Genomic DNA, 21,590 nt, shown 5'->3' on the forward strand with positions numbered 1-21,590 from the left:
CTGTGGTAATCTGAAAAAAAGAGATTATCATCTGGAAAACCCTGATGGGCAGGTTTATTCGGCAAGAAACTGAAGTACGTGATTAAAAGAAGAATCAGTTGTGGGTGTCACTGAACCACGAATCTCTCTCTGAAAACCAACAAGAACCTTCCAGTGTGGTAACCATTTACATTTCAAGCACCACAAGCTGGTGAACTTTATAAATGTTAAATTCTCTGCACAGTATAAGAATTGCTTGCAACCAGTGAACTTGGAGGAATGAAAAGTGAGATTGGACTGTGAACGAAATAACTTTTCTGAACTTACACACACATTACATACAGGTGCACTTAGATTTAGAAGGGGGTTAAGTTAGGTTTGTTAAGTTAATAGTGATAAGTTAAAGTTTGATTCTGTTTTCATTGTTTAAAGATAATTAAAAGCAACTTTTGTTTATGTAACCATTTGTCTTGGTGAATATCTATTGCTGCTGGGTTTTGGGGTCCTCTGGGCTCATAACAGCATTTTAATTAATTCTGTTGGTAGAGGCGTCTTGGTCATGTCTCACACCTACACCATCATGCCACAACCCCCTGTATAGACAAATATTAAATGAACACTATTACAAATATTTCACCCACTCCCTCCCTCCAATACTTACAAGTTCATTCATCACAGCTCTCAGATGTTTTCTGTGCACTGATGCCCCTTTGGCCGCCCTGTGACATTCCCTCCAGCTGCCCTGTAACAGCCACTCAGCCCATCCTATGACATCCCCTCTGACCATCCTGTTCCAACACCTCTGGCCCCCTGTGACATCCCCCCGGCCACCTTGTGACAGCTGCTCCAGCCCCTCCCTGTGACAGACCCTCCATCTGTCCTGTGACAGCCCCTCTGGCTATCCTGTGCTAGAACATTCGGCGCCCTGTGCTAGCCCCTATGGCCCTTCCCTGTGAAAGTCCCTCTGTCACCCTGTGGCAGCCCCTTCGCCGCCCCCCATGACAACCCCTTAGATTGCCCTGTGCCAGCACCTCCGGCCACCCTGTGCCAACCCGTTCTGGCCGCCCTATACCAGCCCTCCAACCACCTGTAACAGTTTCCTTATGAAAAATCATACAACCACATCCCTGCCATTGGTACAGAAGTGAACATAGGAAGAAGGGCTGAAGAAACAAATGTTGAGGTGATGAGGGTGTGTGGGAGGATCTCTGGTAGGTGAGGGATGGGAAGAGGGTGGGGAACTGGATGGAAGGAGACAGAGGGGTAGTGAGAGAGAGAGACTTGGAGCAGTGGGGGGGGGTGAAGTGGGGGCTGCTACTAGACATTGACCTCCAAAATAATCCCTCTCTCCAGATCCCCACCCTTGCTTCTATCAGAGAGCATCCCTCTCACCCCTCAGTCCCCTCCCCGATCACCTCTCTGCTCCTTCCCCCTCCAGCCTGTATCCACCCATCACCTGGACCTCGTTCCCCTCCCCTCCTTCACATCCCCACTCAGACATTGACCTGATGAAGGGCTCACTCCCCGAATGGTGACTGCCTGACTTGCTGAGTTCCTCTGGCACTTTGTATCCTACACCCATCTCTCACCTTCTGTTGACCCAGGGGAGGGGGAGAGAGCCCTGGGAGGGGAGAGGGAGATAGAAGTGACAAGGGAGCAGGTAGAGAAGAGAAGGGAAGGGATGGAAACTGTGGAACCGGATGGGTAGGTGTGTGGGTGTGGAGGGTGGGCTGTGTTACCTAAAGCTGGGAACATGGATGATGGTGATGTTGAATTGGAGGGTGTCAGGGAGAAGATGATGAGTCGTTCCGCATGATCCCCAGAAGTGGATGAGGCCAAAGACAGACATATCCATGCAGGAATGCTGAGGGGATGGATATAGCAGGGAGTTCAAGCTGGGATCTGTTGGCCAGGTGATTCAGAACCGGACATAGAGGTCTCGACCAGTAAGGTGCTGACGTTTACCTGTCTCCTCGTCGGTCACCAGGTTTTCGTATGAGCTGTCGATGTCTCCTGGAACACACATCAGAGAATCGTGAAGGAGCTGGAGGGAGACATTTGTCCCATCCTGGTGGGGATAGAGCCTTGTGGGGGGGGGACCTGATGGGGATGCACATAATAATGATGGGGCGGGGCCTGAGACTGATGGGGTAAGGCCTGATACAGACAGGAGTCGAGTCCTGATACTGATGAGGCGGGGCCTGATACTGATGGGGTGGGGCCTGATACTGATGGGGGCGGGGCCTGTTACTGATGATGGTGCGGCCTGATAGTGATAGGGGTGGGGCCTTTTACTGAAGGGGTGGGGCCTGTTACTGATGAGGCGGTGCCTGATACTGATGGTGGTGGGGCCTGTTACTGATGGGGGCAGGGCCTGATACTGATGGGGTGGGGCCTGTTACTGATGGTGGTTGGACTTGATACTGATAGGGGTGGGGCCTTTTACTGAAAAGACGGGGCCTGTTACTGATGTGGCAGGGCCTGTTTCTGTTGGGCGTGGGGCTTGATACTGAAGGGGTGGGGCCTGATACTGATGGGGCGGGGCCTGGTACAAATGGGGTGGGGCCTGATACTGATGGGGCGGGGCCTGATACTGATGGGGTGGGGCCTGATACTGATGGGGTGGCACCTGATACTGATGGGGACAGGGCCTGATACTAATGGGGTGGGGCCTGATACTGATGGGGCGAGGCATGATACTGATTGGGCGGGACCTGATACTGATGGGGGCAGGGCCTGATACTGATGGTGGTGGGGCCTGGTACAGATGGGGGAGGGGCCTGGTACAGATGGGGTGGGTCCTGATACTGATGGGGTTGGACCTGATACTGATGGGGTGGGGTCTGATACTGATGGGGTGGGACCTGATACTTATGGGGTGGGGCCTGATACTGATGGGATGGGGCCTGATACTGATGGGGTGGGCCTGATACTGATGGGGTGGAGCCTGATACTAATGGTGGTTGGGTGGAGCCTGATACTGATGGTGGTGGGACTGATATTGATGGTGGTGGGACCTGATACTGATGTGGATCATCACTGAGGAAATTCATTCATTTATCTGCCCAGATACTTCTTCTCACTCCCACATTTGGGAAAATTCTCAACCTCCATTAACCCTGTGACCCACACGCCAATGGGACGTGACACACTTTCCACCACACGCCTGTCGATGTGTCAGTGAATTTCTAGATGGTGTTGTTGTACTGAGTCACACAGTCAAGGTGCGTAGCAAGTAGAGCAGGTGGCTAAGGACACGGCCCTGTGGTGCTCCCGTACTGATGGGGATTGTGTTCTTACAAATCCTCAGATTGTGGTCTGGAGGTGGGAAAATCCAAGATCCAATTACACAGTGGGGTGTTGAGTCCCAGGCGCTGGAGTTTGCTGAACAGTTTTGAGGGGCTGGTAGTGTTCAATTCGGAAATGTAGTCGATAAAGAGCATCCTGATGTTTGCACTTTTGCTGTCCAGGGGTTCCAGGGCTTGGTGGAGAGACAGTGAGAGGGTATCTGCTACGATAGGTGAATTGGAACCGATCCATGTCACCGTTCAGACAGGCATTGAGATGTTACAACACCAGCCTTCATCTCTGTGGATACCTTACCTGTAGTTAGGTGACTAAAACTGCAGTAAATACTGCAAATTTGACCTCACCAATATCTAATACAATTTATCATAACATCCCAACTCCTACACTCAATACGTTAATTTATGAAGGCCAAACACTCTCGTTACAACTCCATCTACCTGTGATAGTAGAACGTTTACGTTTGGCATCAGTTTAAACCTTTAGAACTGGATATATTTTTTTGGCAACGTTTAGTCAAACAGAAAAATACTTTTGGCAGCTTTTCCAAATTCAGAACATAAATTAGATAAAAAGTTCTCCAGCAATAAGGTGCTAACATTTTACCTTTCTCACTGTTATTGGGCCCTGCATTGTCGTAGGTGCTGCAATTGTCTCCTGTAACGCAAAGATTCAAAGCTTCTTTTTACTGTCACATCATAATACATTCAAAATGCTCTGTACGTGATATATGCCAAACTTTGCCTGCCATAAGGCACAGAGTTGTCATGAACGTTGCCCTGCACCGAGACACTGAGTGTCCGTGGATTCTCCTCCCGTCCTCCCGCAGCCTCTGCAGCCGCACAGACTCCTGTTCGATCCATCGGTCGCCTGAGCTCCAGATCCAAACCCCCGACACGATCAGGAAGCCTTCAACACCCAAGGCCTCTTTACGAGCCCTTCTTGCCCTCAGCTACCTCTCGAATCCTGGTTCATAGACCTGGTTCCCATGATTGGCCCAGGGCAGCAGAAAATGAGGAGACCACCCCGCACCCCCCCACCACCCACCACCCAATCCCCGGCTGAGGAGGAGAAGCAGAGGAGAAGACAGAGGGATGGTGACCAGTGAGGGCTTTTGCAGCTGAAGGAACCACTGTAACACGACTGAATGCACTCAGAGACAATGAGGAGGACAAATACGCTTTTAATAGCTTCCAATCAATGGCCAGTAGATACAGTCGAACTCAGGTGATCTGAGGTGAGGCTGTAAAACCAGGGTTTATATTGGGGTGGGTGAGGGTGGAGCCACTGCTTCAATGGGTAGCGAATTTCACAGATTCACCGCCCTCTGGGATAAGCAGATCCACCTCATCTCTGTCCTAAATCTATGGCCCTGAATCTTGAGGCTACATCCCCCAGTTCTAGTCTCCCCCACCAATGGGAACAACTTACCTACCTCTATCTGATCAATGCCTGTCATAATTTTATACATATCTACAACATCCTCTCTCATTCCTCTAAATTCCAGCGAATCCAGTCCCAGACATCTCAGACTCTCCTCATAGGCTCACCCTTTCATCCCTGGAATCAACCTGCTGGACTTCTTCTGCACCGTCTCCAAAGCCAGGACATCCTTCCTCAAGTAGGGAGACCAGATCTGAACGCAGTTCTCCAGATGCAGCCTCACCAGGACCTTGTCCAGTTGCAGCACAACCTCCCTGCTCCTAAATTCAATTCCTCTGGCAATAAAGGTCAAAGTTCCATTTACCTTCCTGATAACCTGTTGCACCTGCAAACCAACCTTTTGCGATTCATGCACAAACACTCCCAAGTTCTTCTGCACGGCAACATGCTGCAATCACTTTCCATTTAAATAATATTCTGATCTTCCATTTTTACTTCCAACGAGGATAACCTCACATTTACCAACACTGGACTCCGCCGGCCAGCCGTTTGCCCACTCACTTAACCTATCGATATCTCCCTGCAGACTCTCTGTATCCTCTGTACAGTTTGTGTTTCCATTCTATTCAGTGTCATGACCAAACAGATACATCCCGCTCTGTCCCCTCTTCCACGTCGTTAATGTACATCGTGAACAGTTGCAGGCCAGCACCGACCCCTGCGGTATCCTGCTTACATTGAACTTACCTGCACTGTGGGCTTCAGGTGCTTGGGCTTCTCCACCACCGATCACAAGGCTGGCGTACGTGCAGGTATCTGTAAGATAGGCAGGAATTACTGCCAAGGTGCAGGTTGTCTGCAGACGTCCAACTCCACAGACACAGAATCTCACTAAGTGGGAAGGTGTGGCTGAAACTGATGGGGGTGCTGAGAGTGACAGGAGGTGGGTGTTACCTAAAGCTGGGAACGTGGATGTTGGTGCTGTTGGGTTGGAGGGTGTCGGGGAGTAGATGACGTGTTGTTCCACATGATCCCCAGCAGTGGGTGAGGCCAAGGACAAACCTGTCCATGTGGGAATGCTGAGGTGATGGATACGGCCACGAGTTCAAGCTGATATCTGATGGTCAGGTGTCCCAGTACTGGACACAGGCTTGTTGATCAATAAGGTGCTGGAGTTTACCTGTCTCCATGTTGGTCATCAGGGTTTCATACGTCCTGTCATTGTCTGCTGGAACACACATCAGAGAATCGTTAAGCTGCATGAGGGAGACATTTGGCCCATCCTGGTGGAAGCAGGAATCGGTGGGGGCAGGGCTTCATTGCGGTGGGATTGTAGCCTGTGTGGGTGTGTTCTTGTGGGGCAGGGACCTGGTGGGAGCTCTGGAAGCTACATGCTGCCAATCCATTTCCCCATCCTGTAATGATACAGATTCTGGATCTTAACATATCCATGGTTTATTAGGTCTGCACAGCATTGTGGGCCAAAGGGCCAACGCTGTGCTGGAACATTCTATGTTCTATAACAGCTCTAACATGGCCCTCTGACCTTTCTCACTTTCTCAATCTTAATGCTGAATTTCACGGGTCTGATAGAAACAGTATCCCTCTATTTAAAACTTTTCCCTTTGTGTTTGGAGAGAGATAGTGTGACTGAATGTTTTGGAGAGATAAATTGTGGCAGGGTTTTTAGTGAAGGTCACATACAAACACTTTGAAACAGATCTTATTTAAAATACTGAAGTTCTGCTCATGCAAGACATATTGGGACCAATAGTCTTTTCAAAAGCTTTGGAGAGTGCCCAAGATACTTCACTAATGGATTGTTGTTTATAAAAAGGTAACAGATGAAAGAGCTTGTCGGAGCCACATTCTGTCTGGAGTGGAACATGCAGTTTGGCAAGCAGAGAGAGTCAAGAAGGCTTTCTGTGTGTGTGTGTGTGTGTGTGTGTGTGTGTGTGTGTGTGTGTGTGTGTGTGTGTGTGTGTGTGTGTGTGTGTGTGTGTGTGTGTGTGTGTGTGTGTGTGTGTGTGTGTGTGTGTGTGTGTGTGGGTGGGTGGGTGGATGTGTGGGTGTGTATGAGAGAGAGAGAGACAAACACAGAGATCAATTCTACAGTTAGGCAGTAGCAACAAGAACTGGAACAGGACAAGCTGGAAAGCTTGTGGAAAACCCCATTTGGAAGACCTGTTGTGGGTGCTTAGTTCAGCCTGGTCAAAGCCCTTGTGGTTCATGCAAGAGGAGACATCTTGTAATAAGAGAAACAAAAAAGAACTCTGGTAAACTGAAAAAAAAAGAAGTTATCATCTGGAAAACCCTGATGGGCAGGTTTATTCGGCAAGACACTGAAGTACGTGATTAAAAAAGGAATCAGTTGTGGGTGTCAGTGAACCACGAATCTCTCTCTGAAAACCAACAAGAACCTTCCTGTGTGGTAACCATTTACATTTCAAGCACCAAAAACCTGCTGAACTTTATAAATGTTAAATTCTGTGCACAGTAAAAGAATTGCCTGCAACTAATGAACTTGGAGGAATGAGAAGTGAGATTGGACTGTGAACCAAAGAACTTTTCTGAACTTACATAGAGGTACACTTAGATTTAGAAGGGGGTTAAGTTAGGTTTGTTAAGTTAATAGTGATAAGTTAAAGTTTGATTCTGTTTTCATTGTTTAAAGATAATTAAAAGCAACTTTTGTTTATGTAAACTTTTGTCTTGGTGAATATCTATTGCTGCTTGGTTTTGGGGTCCATTGGGCTCGTAACAACAGGAAGTGGAGGACATGGTGTCTGGGGGAAGGTGAAAAGAAATTCCTGTGACTATGGGGTCTACGGTGGAGATGGCAGTGCCACTGATCAGCAGTATCAATGAGGAGTTGCATACTCCAGGGAAGCGGAGGGGATGGGTGCAGGGCAGATAAAATGGAGAGACCCCCATCCCCCCGTCTGAGAATGAGAAGCGGAGATGACCCATGGGGCGGTGACCAAAAAGGGGTTCTGCAGCTGAGGGACACACACAGGCTGCGGATGCTGGATACTCGAGGCGAGGAATCAATGCATGCTGCGGGCTGTTGGAGACTGTGGTCAAGGGACTCGTTCCAGGCTGTGGGATGCTAGAGGCCACGGTCAAGGGACTTGGTCTAGGCTGCTGGAGACTGGCTCGAGACTGGCTGAAGAGGAACCAAGTATCGGAACTGATTCCTAATTGTGATGGAGGTTTGGATCTCGAGCTCAAGTTGCTGATGGTTTGGACTGGACTCTGTGGCTGTGCGGGGGGCGGAAGTGGTGGAGGCGAATCTACGGACACTTGGTGACTCTGTGGAGGTGGGTGGTGGGGGGACACTCTCCTTTGCTTCTCTTTCTCTGCCTGTAAGAGACGCTTCAGGCAATTTCTGCCGATAGGGAATCTGTCTGCCTTACAGCAGGCAAAAGGAAATTTTGTGGACCATGACACTGTTTTATGACATGAAAGTAAATTGAACCTTGAATCCTTGATGAAATGCAGTGACCTTGTCAAATGCCTTACGAAATTCTGTGGTTCCCCTTCCTTCCTCTCTACACCATCCACTCCCATTCTTATTTCTCACTTTAACCTTCCCATGCTCCCATCACCTCTCCCTCTTCCTGCCTCTCCATGTTCTGTCACCTATCACCTCCTGCCACCCCCCACCTCCTTCCCCACTGGTAACGTGGATATCGCCCTATCCCACTCATCTCAATAGACGGTCTCGACCTAAAACATTGCCTGTTCCAACTCCGTACCTGACGCAGACTGTTGCTTCTTCTCCCCTCTCCCAGCAGGGCTGGTAGAACTTGGAGCGTTCCTGTTGAAAATGGAACCGAGGTTAAGAGATCACAGCACCATCCCACTTGTGACCTTCCTCCACCCTCACTCACCGTGACCCCTCGCCCCCACACACCAAACAAAGGCAAATGTTGGAGGGTAATTTACAGAGATTCAATATGACACAAAATCCATGACACTCAGTGACTCTGAAAGAGCTATAAATGTTTAAAGTGTAGACATACAGCATGGAAACAGGCCCTTCGGCCCATGAGCCCATGCTGCCCAAACACACCTAATTAACTTACAACCCTGTACATTTTGAACGGAGAACTGGAGCCCCTGGGGAAACCCACTGAGACATGGGGAGAACGTACAAACTCCTTACTGATAGCACGGGATTCGAACCTGGGTCACTTATACCTGGGTCTCTTATACCGTAAGGGGCACCAGGAGAACTCATGGTGACTATTTGCTTGTTTTCCACCAGGCAGAAGCCAATTGCATGTAATATTACATGATCTGTACTATTACATGACAATAAACGAACTTTGAATCAGCTCCAGTAAAAATACCAACATCTCTACTTTTTGAGAAAATTTGGGATGTCCACAAGACGATAAGACACGGAGGTATCTGTGCTGTAATGTTCTGTGGTTCTATGGTTAACTCAGCAGGTCTTGCAGGATCCAGAAGAGGTAAATGTGTAGAACCATATTTCAGGCCTGAGCCCTTCCTCAAGGTATGAGCAAATTCCAGGCAGGCGAAACCTGCTGAATTCCTCCCACACTTTTGTGTTGTTACTATAATTACAACGCCAGCAGACGTTCGTGTTTCATTGGGGAAAGTTCACTGACTGGTTGCATCACAGCCTGGTTGGGGGATTCAAGTGCCCTGTAATGCAAAAGGCTGTACATGGTAGCAAGCACAGCCAGGTACAAAAGTCTGAAGACCATCCAACAGCTGTCAGTGCCCTTGATCTTCAATGTACTGCCCTAACCCTGAAGCCATAGAACATGACAGCACAGGCACAGGCCCTTCAGCCCATCTGGTCCATGCGGAACTATTTATTCAACAGGGTCCCATTGATGAGCACCCAGACATATCCCCCTCTACTCACATCCATGTACCTGTCCAAATTGTCCTTAAATGCTGAATTAAGCCCTCAGTCACCACTTCAGCTGGCAGCTTGTTCAACACCCCCACCACCCTCTGTGTGAAGAAGTTCCCCCTCATGTTCCCACTAAACATTTCCCCTTTCATCATGAACCATGTCCTCATGTTCTTGTCTCACTCAACCTTGGTGGAGAAAGCTGCTTGCATTTACTCTATCCAAACCCCAAATCATTTTGTACACCTCTATCATTCTTCTACACCTAGGGAATAAATCCAAACCAGTTTACTCTTTCCCTGTAACTCAGTTCCTGAAGTCCAGGCAACATCCTAGTAAATCTTCTCTGCCCTCTTTCTGTCTTATTGATATAATTCCTGTGGTTAGGTGACCAAAATTGCATACAATTCTCCAAATTTGGCCTCACCAATGTCTTAGTGAACTTCAACACAACATCCCAACTCTTACACACAAAACCTTGATTTATGAAGGCCATTGTGCCCAGATCTCTCTTCACAACCATCTTGTTTAATCAGCTTAATTGTCCCTGATCTTCACCACGACTTCAGCTTACACAATGACTGAAGAAATGAGTCGTTCAAAGGGTGGATCACTTTGGAAATGAGGTCAGGGGTCCCAGAGGCCCACGGGGTCACATTGGGGAAGTTACCCTTGGCCTAATATCCGATAATCTTACCTTTTTGGACCACTTGTACATATCATCAGACACAGATTCACTGAAGGAATAAAAAGGTGATGAAGTATTAACCATCAAACCTGAAAACCACCCCGTGTTCCAAGAGGGGAAAAATAAAACAGGTCAAATCAGAGGCTCAGAGGATCTCCCCCGTCACCCACTCTCCCCACGGACACTCTCCCCCGTCACCCACTCTCCCCACGGACATTCTCCCCCGTCACCCACTCTCCCCACGGACACTCTCCCCCGTCACCCACTCTCCTCACGGACACTCTCCCCCGTCACCCACTCTCCCCACGGACACTCTCCCCCGTCACCCACTCTCCCCACGGACACTCTCCCCCGTCACCCACTCTCCCCACGGACACTCTCCCCCGTCACCCACTCTCCCCACGGACACTCTCCCCCGTCACCCACTCTCCCCACGGACACTCTCCCCCGTCACCCACTCTCCCCACGGACACTCTCCCCCGTCACCCACTCTCCCCACGGACACTCTCCCCCGTCACCCACTCTCCCCACGGACACTCTCCCCCGTCACCCACTCTCCCCACGGACACTCTCCCCCGTCACCCACTCTCCCCACGGACACTCTCCCCCGTCACCCACTCTCCCCACGGACACTCTCCCCCGTCACCCACTCTCCCCACGGACACTCTCCCCCGTCACCCACTCTCCCCACGGACACTCTCCCCCGTCACCCACTCTCCCCACGGACACTCTCCCCCGTCACCCACTCTCCCCACGGACACTCTCCCCCGTCACCCACTCTCCCCACGGACACTCTCCCCCGTCACCCACTATCCCCACGGACACTCTCCCCCGTCACCCACTCTCCCCACGGACACTCTCCCCCGTCACCCACTCTCCCCATGGACACTCTCCCCCGTCACCCACTCTCCCCACGGACATTCTCCCCCGTCACCCACTCTCCCCACGGACACTCTCCCCCGTCACCCACTCTCCCCACGGACATTCTCCCCCGTCACCCACTCACCCCACGGACACTCTCCCCCGTCACCCACTATCCCCACGGACACTCTCCCCCGTCACCCACTCTCCCCATGGACATTTCCCCCATCACCCTCTCTCCCCACGGACATTCTCCCCCGTCACCCACTCTCCCCACGGACATTCTCCCCCGTCACTCACTCTCCCCACGGACACTCTCCCCACGGACACTCTCCCCCGTCACCCACTCTCCCCACGGACACTCTACCCCGTCACCCACTCTTCCCACGGACACTCTCCCCCGTCACCCACTCTCCCCACGGACACTCTCCCCCGTCACCCACTCTCCCCACGGACATTCTCCCCCGTCACTCACACTCCCCACGGACACTCTCCCCACGGACATTCTCCCCGTCACCCACTCTCCCCACGGACACTCTCCCCGTCACCCACTCTCCCCATGGACATTCTCCCCCGTCACCCACTCTCCCCACGGACACTCTCCCCCGTCACCCACTATCCCCACGGACACTCTCCCCCGTCACCCACTCTCCCCATGGACATTTCCCCCATCACCCTCTCTCCCCACGGACATTCTCCCCCGTCACCCACTCTCCCCACGGACATTCTCCCCCGTCACTCACTCTCCCCACGGACACTCTCCCCACGGACACTCTCCCCCGTCACCCACTCTCCCCACGGACACTCTACCCCGTCACCCACTCTTCCCACGGACACTCTCCCCCGTCACCCACTCTCCCCACGGACACTCTCCCCCGTCACCCACTCTCCCCACGGACATTCTCCCCCGTCACTCACACTCCCCACGGACACTCTCCCCACGGACATTCTCCCCGTCACCCACTCTCCCCACGGACACTCTCCCCGTCACCCACTCTCCCCATGGACATTCTCCCCCGTCACCCACTCTCCCCACGGACACTCTCCCCCGTCACCCACACTCCCCATGGTCACTCTCCCCCATCACCCACTCTCCCCACGGACACTCTCCCCGTCACCCACACTCCCCATGGACATTCTCCCCCGTCACCCACTCTCCCCACGGACACTCCTCCCCATCACCCACTCTCCCCATGGTCACACTCCCTCGACATTCACTCTCCCCACGGACACTCTCCCTGTCACCCACTCTCCCCATTGTCACTCTCCCCCGTCACCCACTCTCCCCATGGTCACTCTCCCCCGTCACCCACTCTCCCCACAGACACTCTCCCCGTCACCCACTCTACCCATGGTCACTCTCCCCCGTCACCCACTCTCCCCACGGACATTCTCCCCCGTCACCCACTCTCCCCATGGTCACTCTCCCCCATCACCCACTCTCCCCATGGTCACTCTCCCCCGTCACCCACTCTCCCCACGGACACTCTTCCCGTCACCCACTCTCCCCACGGATATTCTCCCCCATCACCCACTCTCCCCACGGACACTCCTCCCCATCACCCACTCTCCCCATGGTCACACTCCCTCGACATTCACTATCCCCATGGACATTCTCGCCCATCACCCACTCTCCCCACGGACACTCTCCCCCATCATCCACTCTCCCCATGGTCTCACTCCCTCAATATTCACTCTCCCCATGGACACTCTTCCCCATCACCCACTCTCCCCACGGAAACTCTCTCCCGTCACCCACTCTCCTCACGGACACTCTCCCCCATCATCCACTCTCCCCATGGTCACACTCCCTCGATATTCACTCTCCCCATGGTCACTCTCCCCCGTCACCCACTCTCCCCACGGACACTCCTCCCCATCACCCACTCTCCCCATGGTCACACTCCCTCGACATTCACTCTCCCCATGGACATTCTCGCCCGTCATCCACTCTCCCCACGGACACTCTTCCCCGTCATCCACTCTCCACATGGTCACACTCCCTCGATATTCACTCTCCCCATGGACATTCTCGCCCGTCACCCACTCTCCCCACGGACACTCTCCCCCGTCACCCACTCTCCTCACGGACACTCTCCCCCATCACCCACTCTCCCCACGGACACTCTCCCCCGTCATTCACTCTCCCCATGGTCACACTCCCTCGATATTCACTCTCCCCATAGACATTCTCCCCCACCTCCCACTCTCCCCATGGACATTCTCCCCCACCTCCCACTCTCCCCATGGACATTCTCCCCCACCTCCCACTCTCCCCATGGACATTCTCCCCCACCTCCCACTCTCCCCATGGACATTCTCGCCCGTCACTCACTCTCCCCATGGTCACTCTCCCCCATCACCCACTCTCCCCACGGACACTCTCCCCCATCACCCACTCTCCCCATGGACATTCTCCCCCATCTCCCACTCTCCCCATGGACATTCTCCCCATCACCCACTCTCCCCATGGACATTCTCCCCCACCTCCCACTCTCCCCATGGACATTCTCCCCCATCACCCACTCTCCCCATGGTCACACTCCCTCAACATCCACTCTCCCCATGGACATTCTCCCCCATCTCCCACTCTCCCCATGGACATTCTCCCCATCACCCACTCTCCCCATGGACATTCTCCCCCACCTCTCACTCTCCCCATGGACATTCTCCCCCACCTCCCACTCTCCCCATGGACATTCTCCCCCACCTCCCACTCTCGCCATGGACATTCTCCCCCACCTCCCACTCTCCCCAAGGACATTCTCCCCCACCTCCCACTCTTGCCATGGACATTCTCCCCCACCTCCCACTCTCCCCATGGACATTCTCCCCCATCACCCACTCTCCCCAAAGACACTATCCAACATGAACACTCATCCCCATCACTGACCCCCTCCCCATTGAATCCCCTCCAACACCATGGAGTCACATGACAAATGCTGCACGATATTTATAACCTCGCTCACCAAGCTGTAATTACACCTTTTGGCAACATGAATGGATCAGAATGGAACAGAGATTTATCACAATGGCAGTGAAGAATGAGGCCATTCGGCCCATGCTATCCATGCTAACTTCAGATCCAGTCTTTTCAAAGTTCCCCGCCAGTCCCTGAGATTCAACTCTTGTTTGAACCAGCTGATGGTTTGAGTGGGCAAGGAGTGGACCAGTGGGACTCGCCACAGCACAAGTGGGCGGGAACTGCAGGTCATGTGACATGTGCAGGAAGTAAAGGGTGGCCAACATTTCGGGTCTTGACGCTTGGTCAAGATACGAGCAAAAAGGAGGTAGGTGCCTGAATAAAAAAGTGGGGAGGAGAAAGGAGGAGAGGAGGGAGGAAAGGGAAGGGGGTGGGAAACACAGGCTGACAGGTGAAAGATGGAGACGGGTGGGAGGGGAGAAGAGGAAGAAACTGAGAAGTGATGGGGGAGGGTAACTCTCCAAATGGAGAGGGAAGGGGGAAAGGAGACAGAGGGAGAGGGAAAGAAAGTCTCAGGGAATGGGGTTCATGGAAATTGAAGGTTGTCTCTGGTTGTGGGGGGTGGGGGGAGCAGATGGAATATTAGGTATTATTCCTCCAATTTGTAGGTGCCCTTGGTTTGGCCATGTGTCAGGACATGGACAGACATGTCAGTGTTGGAATGGTGCAGGAAATTAAAATGGTTGGCCACTGGGTGGTCCTTGCTGTAGACAGAGTGAAGATGCTCAGCGAAGCCATGTCTCTGTCTATGCCCCATCTCTCTGATGTAGAGGAGACCACAATGGGAGCACCGGATGCAGTAGATAACCCCTGTAGATTCACAAGAGAAGTGTTGCTTCACTTGGAAGGACTGTTTGGGGCCCGAAATGGTGCTGAGGGAGGAGGTGTGGGTGCAGGTGGAGCATCTCCTGCGGTCATAGGGGCAGGTGCCAAGGAGGCGATCGGGTGGGAAGGGAGGAGTGGACTAGGGTGTCACGGAGGGATTGGTCCCTGGGGAAAGTGAAGGGAGGTTTGAATGGGGTGTTGGGAAACCAGGCAACTGGGGAGGGGCAGCAGAGATCACCCAACTTAATTTAAATTGGGACATGCAGCACAGTAACAGGCCCTTCCAGCCCACGAGCCCGTGCCTCCAAAATACCTCAATTACCCTAGAGCACCTGGGAAAAACCCAACACAGGTCATAGGGAGAACGTGCAAACTCCTTACAGACAGCGCTGGATTTGAACCCGGGTGTCTTCCGCTGTTACAATGTTGCCCTAGCCACTATGCCAACTGTGCCATTCAACCTTTGTTGGACAACTCACTCCCACTTCACCCCCCTGCATCCAGCACCGCCAGTAAAATAGAGATTAGTTAGTGAGCTGATCAGTTCGTCATCCTTCAGAGAGAGATGTGTTTGGTCAGTGAGAGAGGAGCTCACCTTTTTTCTGGAAGATGAGAAGGATGATGCCAAGTGTCATCAGGAGAACCAGGAGAACCGGCACATAAATGAAGATGGGGTTCAACGAGACTGGGAAAGAGAGTGAGAACAATGTTGGTGCATTGAACGTTGAGTCCTTGCCCCTCAAAGGACGGAGGACAAATGAGACTGCTGCACCCCCCAACACCCACCAGGTTCCATCTGGTCATCTCCCCCTCCTCACCCAATTCCCCCATCAATTACCTAACCCCCTTCTCCTCCACCTGGTATCCCATCCCTTACCTGTCCCACCCCTCTCTTGGCCACCTGGTTCACTCCATCACCGACCTGTCTCACCCCCCTCCCCGCCACCTGGTTCCCCCATCACTTAACTGTTCCCTTTTCCCCCCACCTGGTTCTATCTGCCCAGAATCCACCCTCACTTTGTTTACGAGGATGTTGCCGGAACTTGAGGAACTGAGTTACAGGGAAAGGTTAAACAGGATAGGACTTTTTTCCTTGGAGCGTAGAAGAATGATTAGGGCCAGGGAGCCATTCAGATAATAGATAAGGACATGGAAAAAGAGGGAGAGCTGTTAAAGCAGCCAGTGATGGGGGGCGGTGGAGGGGTGGGGGTGGGGGGTGAGAGGGGCATGGTGGCCTTATCTGCGGTGGCTGAGGAAGAATTTGCTCCCAGTAAGGGAAGAGTGGAAAGTTTCTTTCATTAAGCTAGTTAATTAACTGAGGAATTGGGTAATAGAGGCAGTTGTTAGGCCAGTCCAGTGTTCCGGCTGCAGGATGTGGGAAGTCAGGGACAACACTTTGTTGCCAATGACGACACCTGCAAGAGGTGCATCCAGCTGCAGCTCCTGATAAACGGAGTTAGGGAACTGGAGCTGCAGCTGGATGAACTTTGGATCATTGGGTTGGCAGAGGCAGTGATGGAGAGGAGTTTGAGGGAGGCAGGAACCCCTAAGAGTCAGGAGGCAGGCAGCTGGGTGACAGTTGGGAAGGCAAGGGGAAGGGGTAGAAGAACCCCTGTGGCTGTTCCCATCACCAATCATTGTGCTGTATTGGATACAGTTGGTGGAAAGGAAATGATCTCTGCATCTATTTCAATGTGAGGAGTATTGTCGGTAAGGTAGATGAGCTGAGGGAGTGGATGGGCACGTGGGATTATGATGTTATTGCTTGAGTGAGACTTGGTTGCAGGGCTGGCAGTTGCATGTTCTGGAGTTCCATTGTTTCAGATGGATAGAGGGGGAGGGCTGAGAGGGGGAGGAGTGGTGTTGCAAGTCAGGGAAATTATCACAGCTGAGCTTAGACAGGACAGACCAGAGGTCTCGTCTACAGAAGCCATTTGGGTGGAACAATGGAATTGGAAAGGTGTGAACACACTAATAGGCTTGTATTATAGACCACCCAATAGTTTGTGAGAATTGGAGGCACAAATCGGTCAGGAGCTGGCAGACCATTGTAAGAAACAAAGTTGTGGTAGTAGGCGATTTTAATTTTCCACATATTGATTGGAACTCCCATACTGTAAAAGGACTGGGTGGCTTAGGAGTTTGTCAGATGTGTACAGGAAAGTTTTCAAAATCAATGTATAGATGAATCAATGAGAGAGGATGCAATACTCGACATGGAGAATGAAGAAATTAAAACTGAGACTAAGGTCCTGAATTTAAATAAATGGAATTATGATGGTATGAGACGGGTGTTGTGTAAGATTGATTGGGTGGTGTTTCTGGGGGAGTTGACAGTGGATAGACAATGGAAAGCATTAGCAGATCTAATGGAGAAATTGCAGAAATCATTTATACCGGTTTGGCATAAAAAATAAACCAAAAAAGGTGACTCAACCGTGGATAACAAGGGAAATTAGAGACACCATTAGGTCCAAAGAGAGAGCATATCAATTGGCCAAAAAAAGTACCAAATCCGAAAACTGGGAACAGTTCAAGATGCACCAAAGGGGGACAAAAGGATTAATCAAGAGGGCAAAAATAAATTACGAAAGTAAGCTTGCGGCAAACATAAAAACCAACTGCAAAAGCTTTTATAAATATGTCAAGAGGAAAATATTGGTGAAATCCAGAGTAGGTCCTTTGCAGTCGGAATCAGGGGAATATATAATGGGGAATAAGGAAATGGCAGACCAATTAAATTCTTACTTTAGTTCTGTTTTCACAAGAGAGGATACAAATAACCTCCCAAGGATGTTGGGAAACATAGAGACTAATACAAGGGAGGAACTGAAAGAAATCAGTATCTCTAAGGACATGGTCTTGGGGAAATTGAAGGGATTGAAGGCAGATAAATCCCAAGGGCCTGATAATTTACATCCTAGGGTACTTAAGGAAATGGCCATTCAGATAGCAGATGCTTTAAGAATTATTTTCCAGAATTCAATTGACTCAGGATCAGTACCCATGGATTGGAGGGTAGCTAATGTTACCCCACTATTTAAAAAGGGGGTAGAGAAAAAACGGGGAATTATCGGCCGGTGAGCCTTACATCAGTAGTGGGCAAAATGAAGGAATCCATTATTAAGGATGTAATAGCAGAGCATATGACTAGCAGAGAAGGGATCGGACGGAGTCAACATGGATTTACAAAAGGTAAATCGTGCTTGACAAATCTATTGGAATTCTTTGAGATGGTTGTGATATAGAGAATTTAGGTTAAAAAGACTTAAGTTAAAATGTGATGATTAATCATAAACAGGGAAGCCAGAACGGACAGAGAGTTTACTAGCAGTCAAGGACAGAAGGAGCTGCTGAATATGTTTTTTTAAACCTATCTTTTCATGGTCATAGTGAGAGACATGCAGGAGACAAAGGATTGATAAGAAGTGTGAGAAACAGAATTCAGTGAATGTAGAGTTCACAGCGTACGTAACGAACGTGATAATTAATAATGCAGTTATACTTAGAATGTTTTTGTAATACTAACCAATTAAAACAGTATTAATAAGAAGGGGAAGGGCAAATAATAAAGGTATAAAAATCAATGCACTGTATGTATCGGGGCTTAACTGGTGAGAAACCAGTTGAGTCCAACTCTGCAGACTTGTAAATAAAGCTTGTCGTGTCATCAGTTTTAAAGAGACTCATGTGTGAGAAGTTTTATTTCTGACAAATGGGGGCTCGTCCGGGATCTACACTCCGGCCGTGAGGGGAGGCGAGAAGAGGGACATCGGAGGCGGTGCACCCCGCTGAGTTCAGCGGCTCCTAGTCCCTTGCTCGTCGCTTCGGGCGGCTTGAGCGAGTGGTATCCGGACAGGGTGACACGACAAGACGGAGAGGAGAAGGGTGACGGTTCAATCCCCGGGAAGACACCGGTAAGTGACGACTTACGATTGTGGTGTGGGGATTGGGTAACAGGTGTAACGGGATACACCTGTTTGGATAAAAACCTAACGGAATAGATTAAGTATAGATCTTTTGTCGTTGTGTGAGGACCCTGTCGCGGGACTCTAGGATAGACCCCAGGGAAACCTCGGCGGTAACCGAAGGAGGGATAGCACCTCCGACGAAGTGCCGAGAAGAGAGGGGTCAACCCCAGGAAAACCTCAGCGGTAACCGAAGGAGGGACAGCACCTCCGACGAGGCGTCTGAGAGGAAGGGAGTAGGGTCCAGAGCGAGAGGGTCCTCAGCAACGATAAACAGATCTAGGTGGGAAAATGGGAGGATCAAAATCTAAGGGCTCGTCTGAAAATTCAGGACAATTCCTGGGAGTACCCCTTGACAGCCCTTTGGGGAGAATGTTTGAAAATTGGGATAGTAAAAGATATCGGGACAAAAACAAGAAAAAGATGGTCCAATATTGTCTCCTTTGGTCAAAACAACCTATTAAAGGTTCCTCGGTCTGGTGGCCGAAATTTGGATCTGATGAGGATTGGGTTAGACAAGCATTAAACATATATGTAAATTCGAGACCAAAGGTGAATCAAGAAGAGTCAGCATATGCATTTTGTTGGGTTCCCTGGCCAGGATCCTTAACAGAATGTTTTAAATTGAGAGTGGCAGGAGAAAAGAAATGGGAACCTCTGGACAACCTTCCCCCTCCTTATATTCCCCCGGTGCCTACTGCGCCCGAGGAAAGCTTATTACCGGAGGGGAAAGGTGATGAATCTGATTGCCCCGAAGGGGGCCGGGATAAAAAGGATGAATTAAGGGAGTCGGACCCTAAACTTCCACCGGTAAACCGACCCTGGACAAGATCCCAGACTGGTCCAGGACCATCAAAGTTTTCAATAAACCTAAATCCCCTGAGACAAGTTCCTATGGGAGGACCGGGAGGGGGAACGGGATATGTGAATGTTCCCCTAACTAGTACAGAGGTGCGGGGATTTAAGAAAGAAATGAAAAAGTTATTGGAAGATCCTATAGGACTGGCTGAACAGCTTGACCAATTCTTGGGACCAAACACATATACGTGGGAAGAGATGCAGGCAATAATGGGAACATTATTTTCACCCCAGGAGAGGCAGATGATTCGACGGGCTGCCCTCCTCATGTGGGAATATGAACAACCTGGGGACCCTAGACCCCATGAACAAAAATATCCCTTAAATGAACCCAGGTGGGACAAACGAACACCCGAGGGATTGGCAAGTATGAGACAATATAGAGAGTGGACAATTAAAGGGATACGGGAGGCTGTGCCAAAGGGTCACAATTTTACCAAGGCATTTGGGAACCACCAGGGGAAAGACGAGTCCCCTACTGATTTTTTGGAGAGGGTGAGAAAGAATGTCCAACAGTATGCTGGTGTGGACCCTAGTACACCAATGGGTGAACAGCTTATTCGAATTGAATTTGTTTCCAAATCATGGCAAGACATTAGAAAGAAACTAGAAAAGGAGGAGGACTGGAGTGAAAAACCCCTAAGTGAACTGTTAAAAAAGGCACAAAAAGTATATGTGCAGAGAGAAGAAGAAGATCAAAAGAAGGCGACAAAGGTTATGGTACAGACTATCCGACAGATGAATGCTGAATCCAGAGGGGAAAGAAAACAAAACCTTCCTCTAAACAATCCAAAATATCCAAGAGAGGGAAGACCCCGGAGATTCGTTAAGTGCTATTACTGCAATGAGGAAGGACACTTTAAGAGGGAATTCCCCCGATACAAGAGGGAATTGCGTGCCCTCGAACTTATGGAAGAAGATTAGGGGTGTCAGGGGTTCCAAATGTTAGGGACCAAATATAAGAGGGAACCCCTGGTAAAACTAAAAATTGGTCCCAAGGGAGAAGAGGTGGTGTTTATGGTGGACACAGGAGTGGAACGAAGTAGTGTAATAACTGTGCCAATCGGAACTGAGCCTATAAAAAGTAATTTGACAATTTCTGGGATAGAAGGAGCTCCCAGAATGGTATCAATAATTCCCCAAGTAACAGTGAAACTGGAAGAAAGAGAAGGGGTACAAGACCTCTTGTTATTACCTTCGGCTGGATTTAACCTCCTAGGAAGGGACTTACAGGCTCTCCTAGGTTTGGGTGCTCTCCCTGTGGACGGAGAAGTGCGAGTCCACCTCTGCGCTTTAAAGGAAGAGGATGAACGGCAGATTGACGAGAGAGTCTGGTATAAGGAGGGAAATCGAGGAGGTCTGGACATCCCACCTTTACATGTCACATTAATACCAGGTCATCAGCCGGTAAGGAAACGTCAGTATCCTATTTCTTTGGAAGGGAGAAAAGGGCTACAGCCGGTAATTGAGACTTTAATACGAGACGGACTATTAGAAGAATGCATGTCACCTTATAACACCCCTATACTCCCAGTAAAAAAGTCAGATGGATCCTATCGCCTAGTTCAGGATCTAAGAAGTTTGAATGCTATTGTTCAGACCCGCCACCCAGTGGTGCCTAATCCCTATACTATTATGAGTCGGATTCCCCCAGACCATGAGTGGTTTAGTGTTATCGACTTGAAGGATGCCTTCTGGACTTGTCCGTTAGAAGAGGAAAGTAGAGATATGTTTGTGTTTGAATGGGAAAATCCATGGACAGGTAGACGGAGACAGTTTCGGTGGACTGTATTGCCCCAAGGGTTCACTGAATCTCCAAACCTGTTTGGACAAATGCTAGAACAAATC

The 21,590-nt window shown here is 50.5% G+C and overlaps 1 protein-coding gene across 14 annotated transcripts in view; it reads right to left on the minus strand.

Moving 5' to 3' along the window:
* LOC138765441 (uncharacterized) overlaps nt 1–21,590 on the minus strand; it is an 84,409-nt gene that overhangs the window by 42,409 nt on the left and 20,410 nt on the right. For 12 of the 14 annotated variants that reach the window (XM_069942522.1, XM_069942521.1, XM_069942502.1 and 9 more), the window contains exons 4-10: nt 15,512–15,601; nt 10,257–10,296; nt 8,427–8,488; nt 5,849–5,896; nt 5,416–5,484; nt 3,892–3,942; nt 1,945–1,992 (exon numbers count right to left, since the gene is read on the minus strand). In XM_069942522.1, coding sequence (XP_069798623.1) covers nt 1,945–1,992; nt 3,892–3,942; nt 5,416–5,484; nt 5,849–5,896; nt 8,427–8,488; nt 10,257–10,296; nt 15,512–15,601 — 408 coding nt within the window. The remainder of the gene's footprint in view (nt 1–1,944; nt 1,993–3,891; nt 3,943–5,415; nt 5,485–5,848; nt 5,897–8,426; nt 8,489–10,256; nt 10,297–15,511; nt 15,602–21,590) is intronic. The other 2 variants (XM_069942490.1, XM_069942506.1) reach the window with 2 other exon arrangements.

Source organism: Narcine bancroftii, chromosome 1 (assembly GCF_036971445.1).
Source record: "Narcine bancroftii isolate sNarBan1 chromosome 1, sNarBan1.hap1, whole genome shotgun sequence".
Classification (NCBI taxonomy): domain Eukaryota; kingdom Metazoa; phylum Chordata; class Chondrichthyes; order Torpediniformes; family Narcinidae; genus Narcine; species Narcine bancroftii.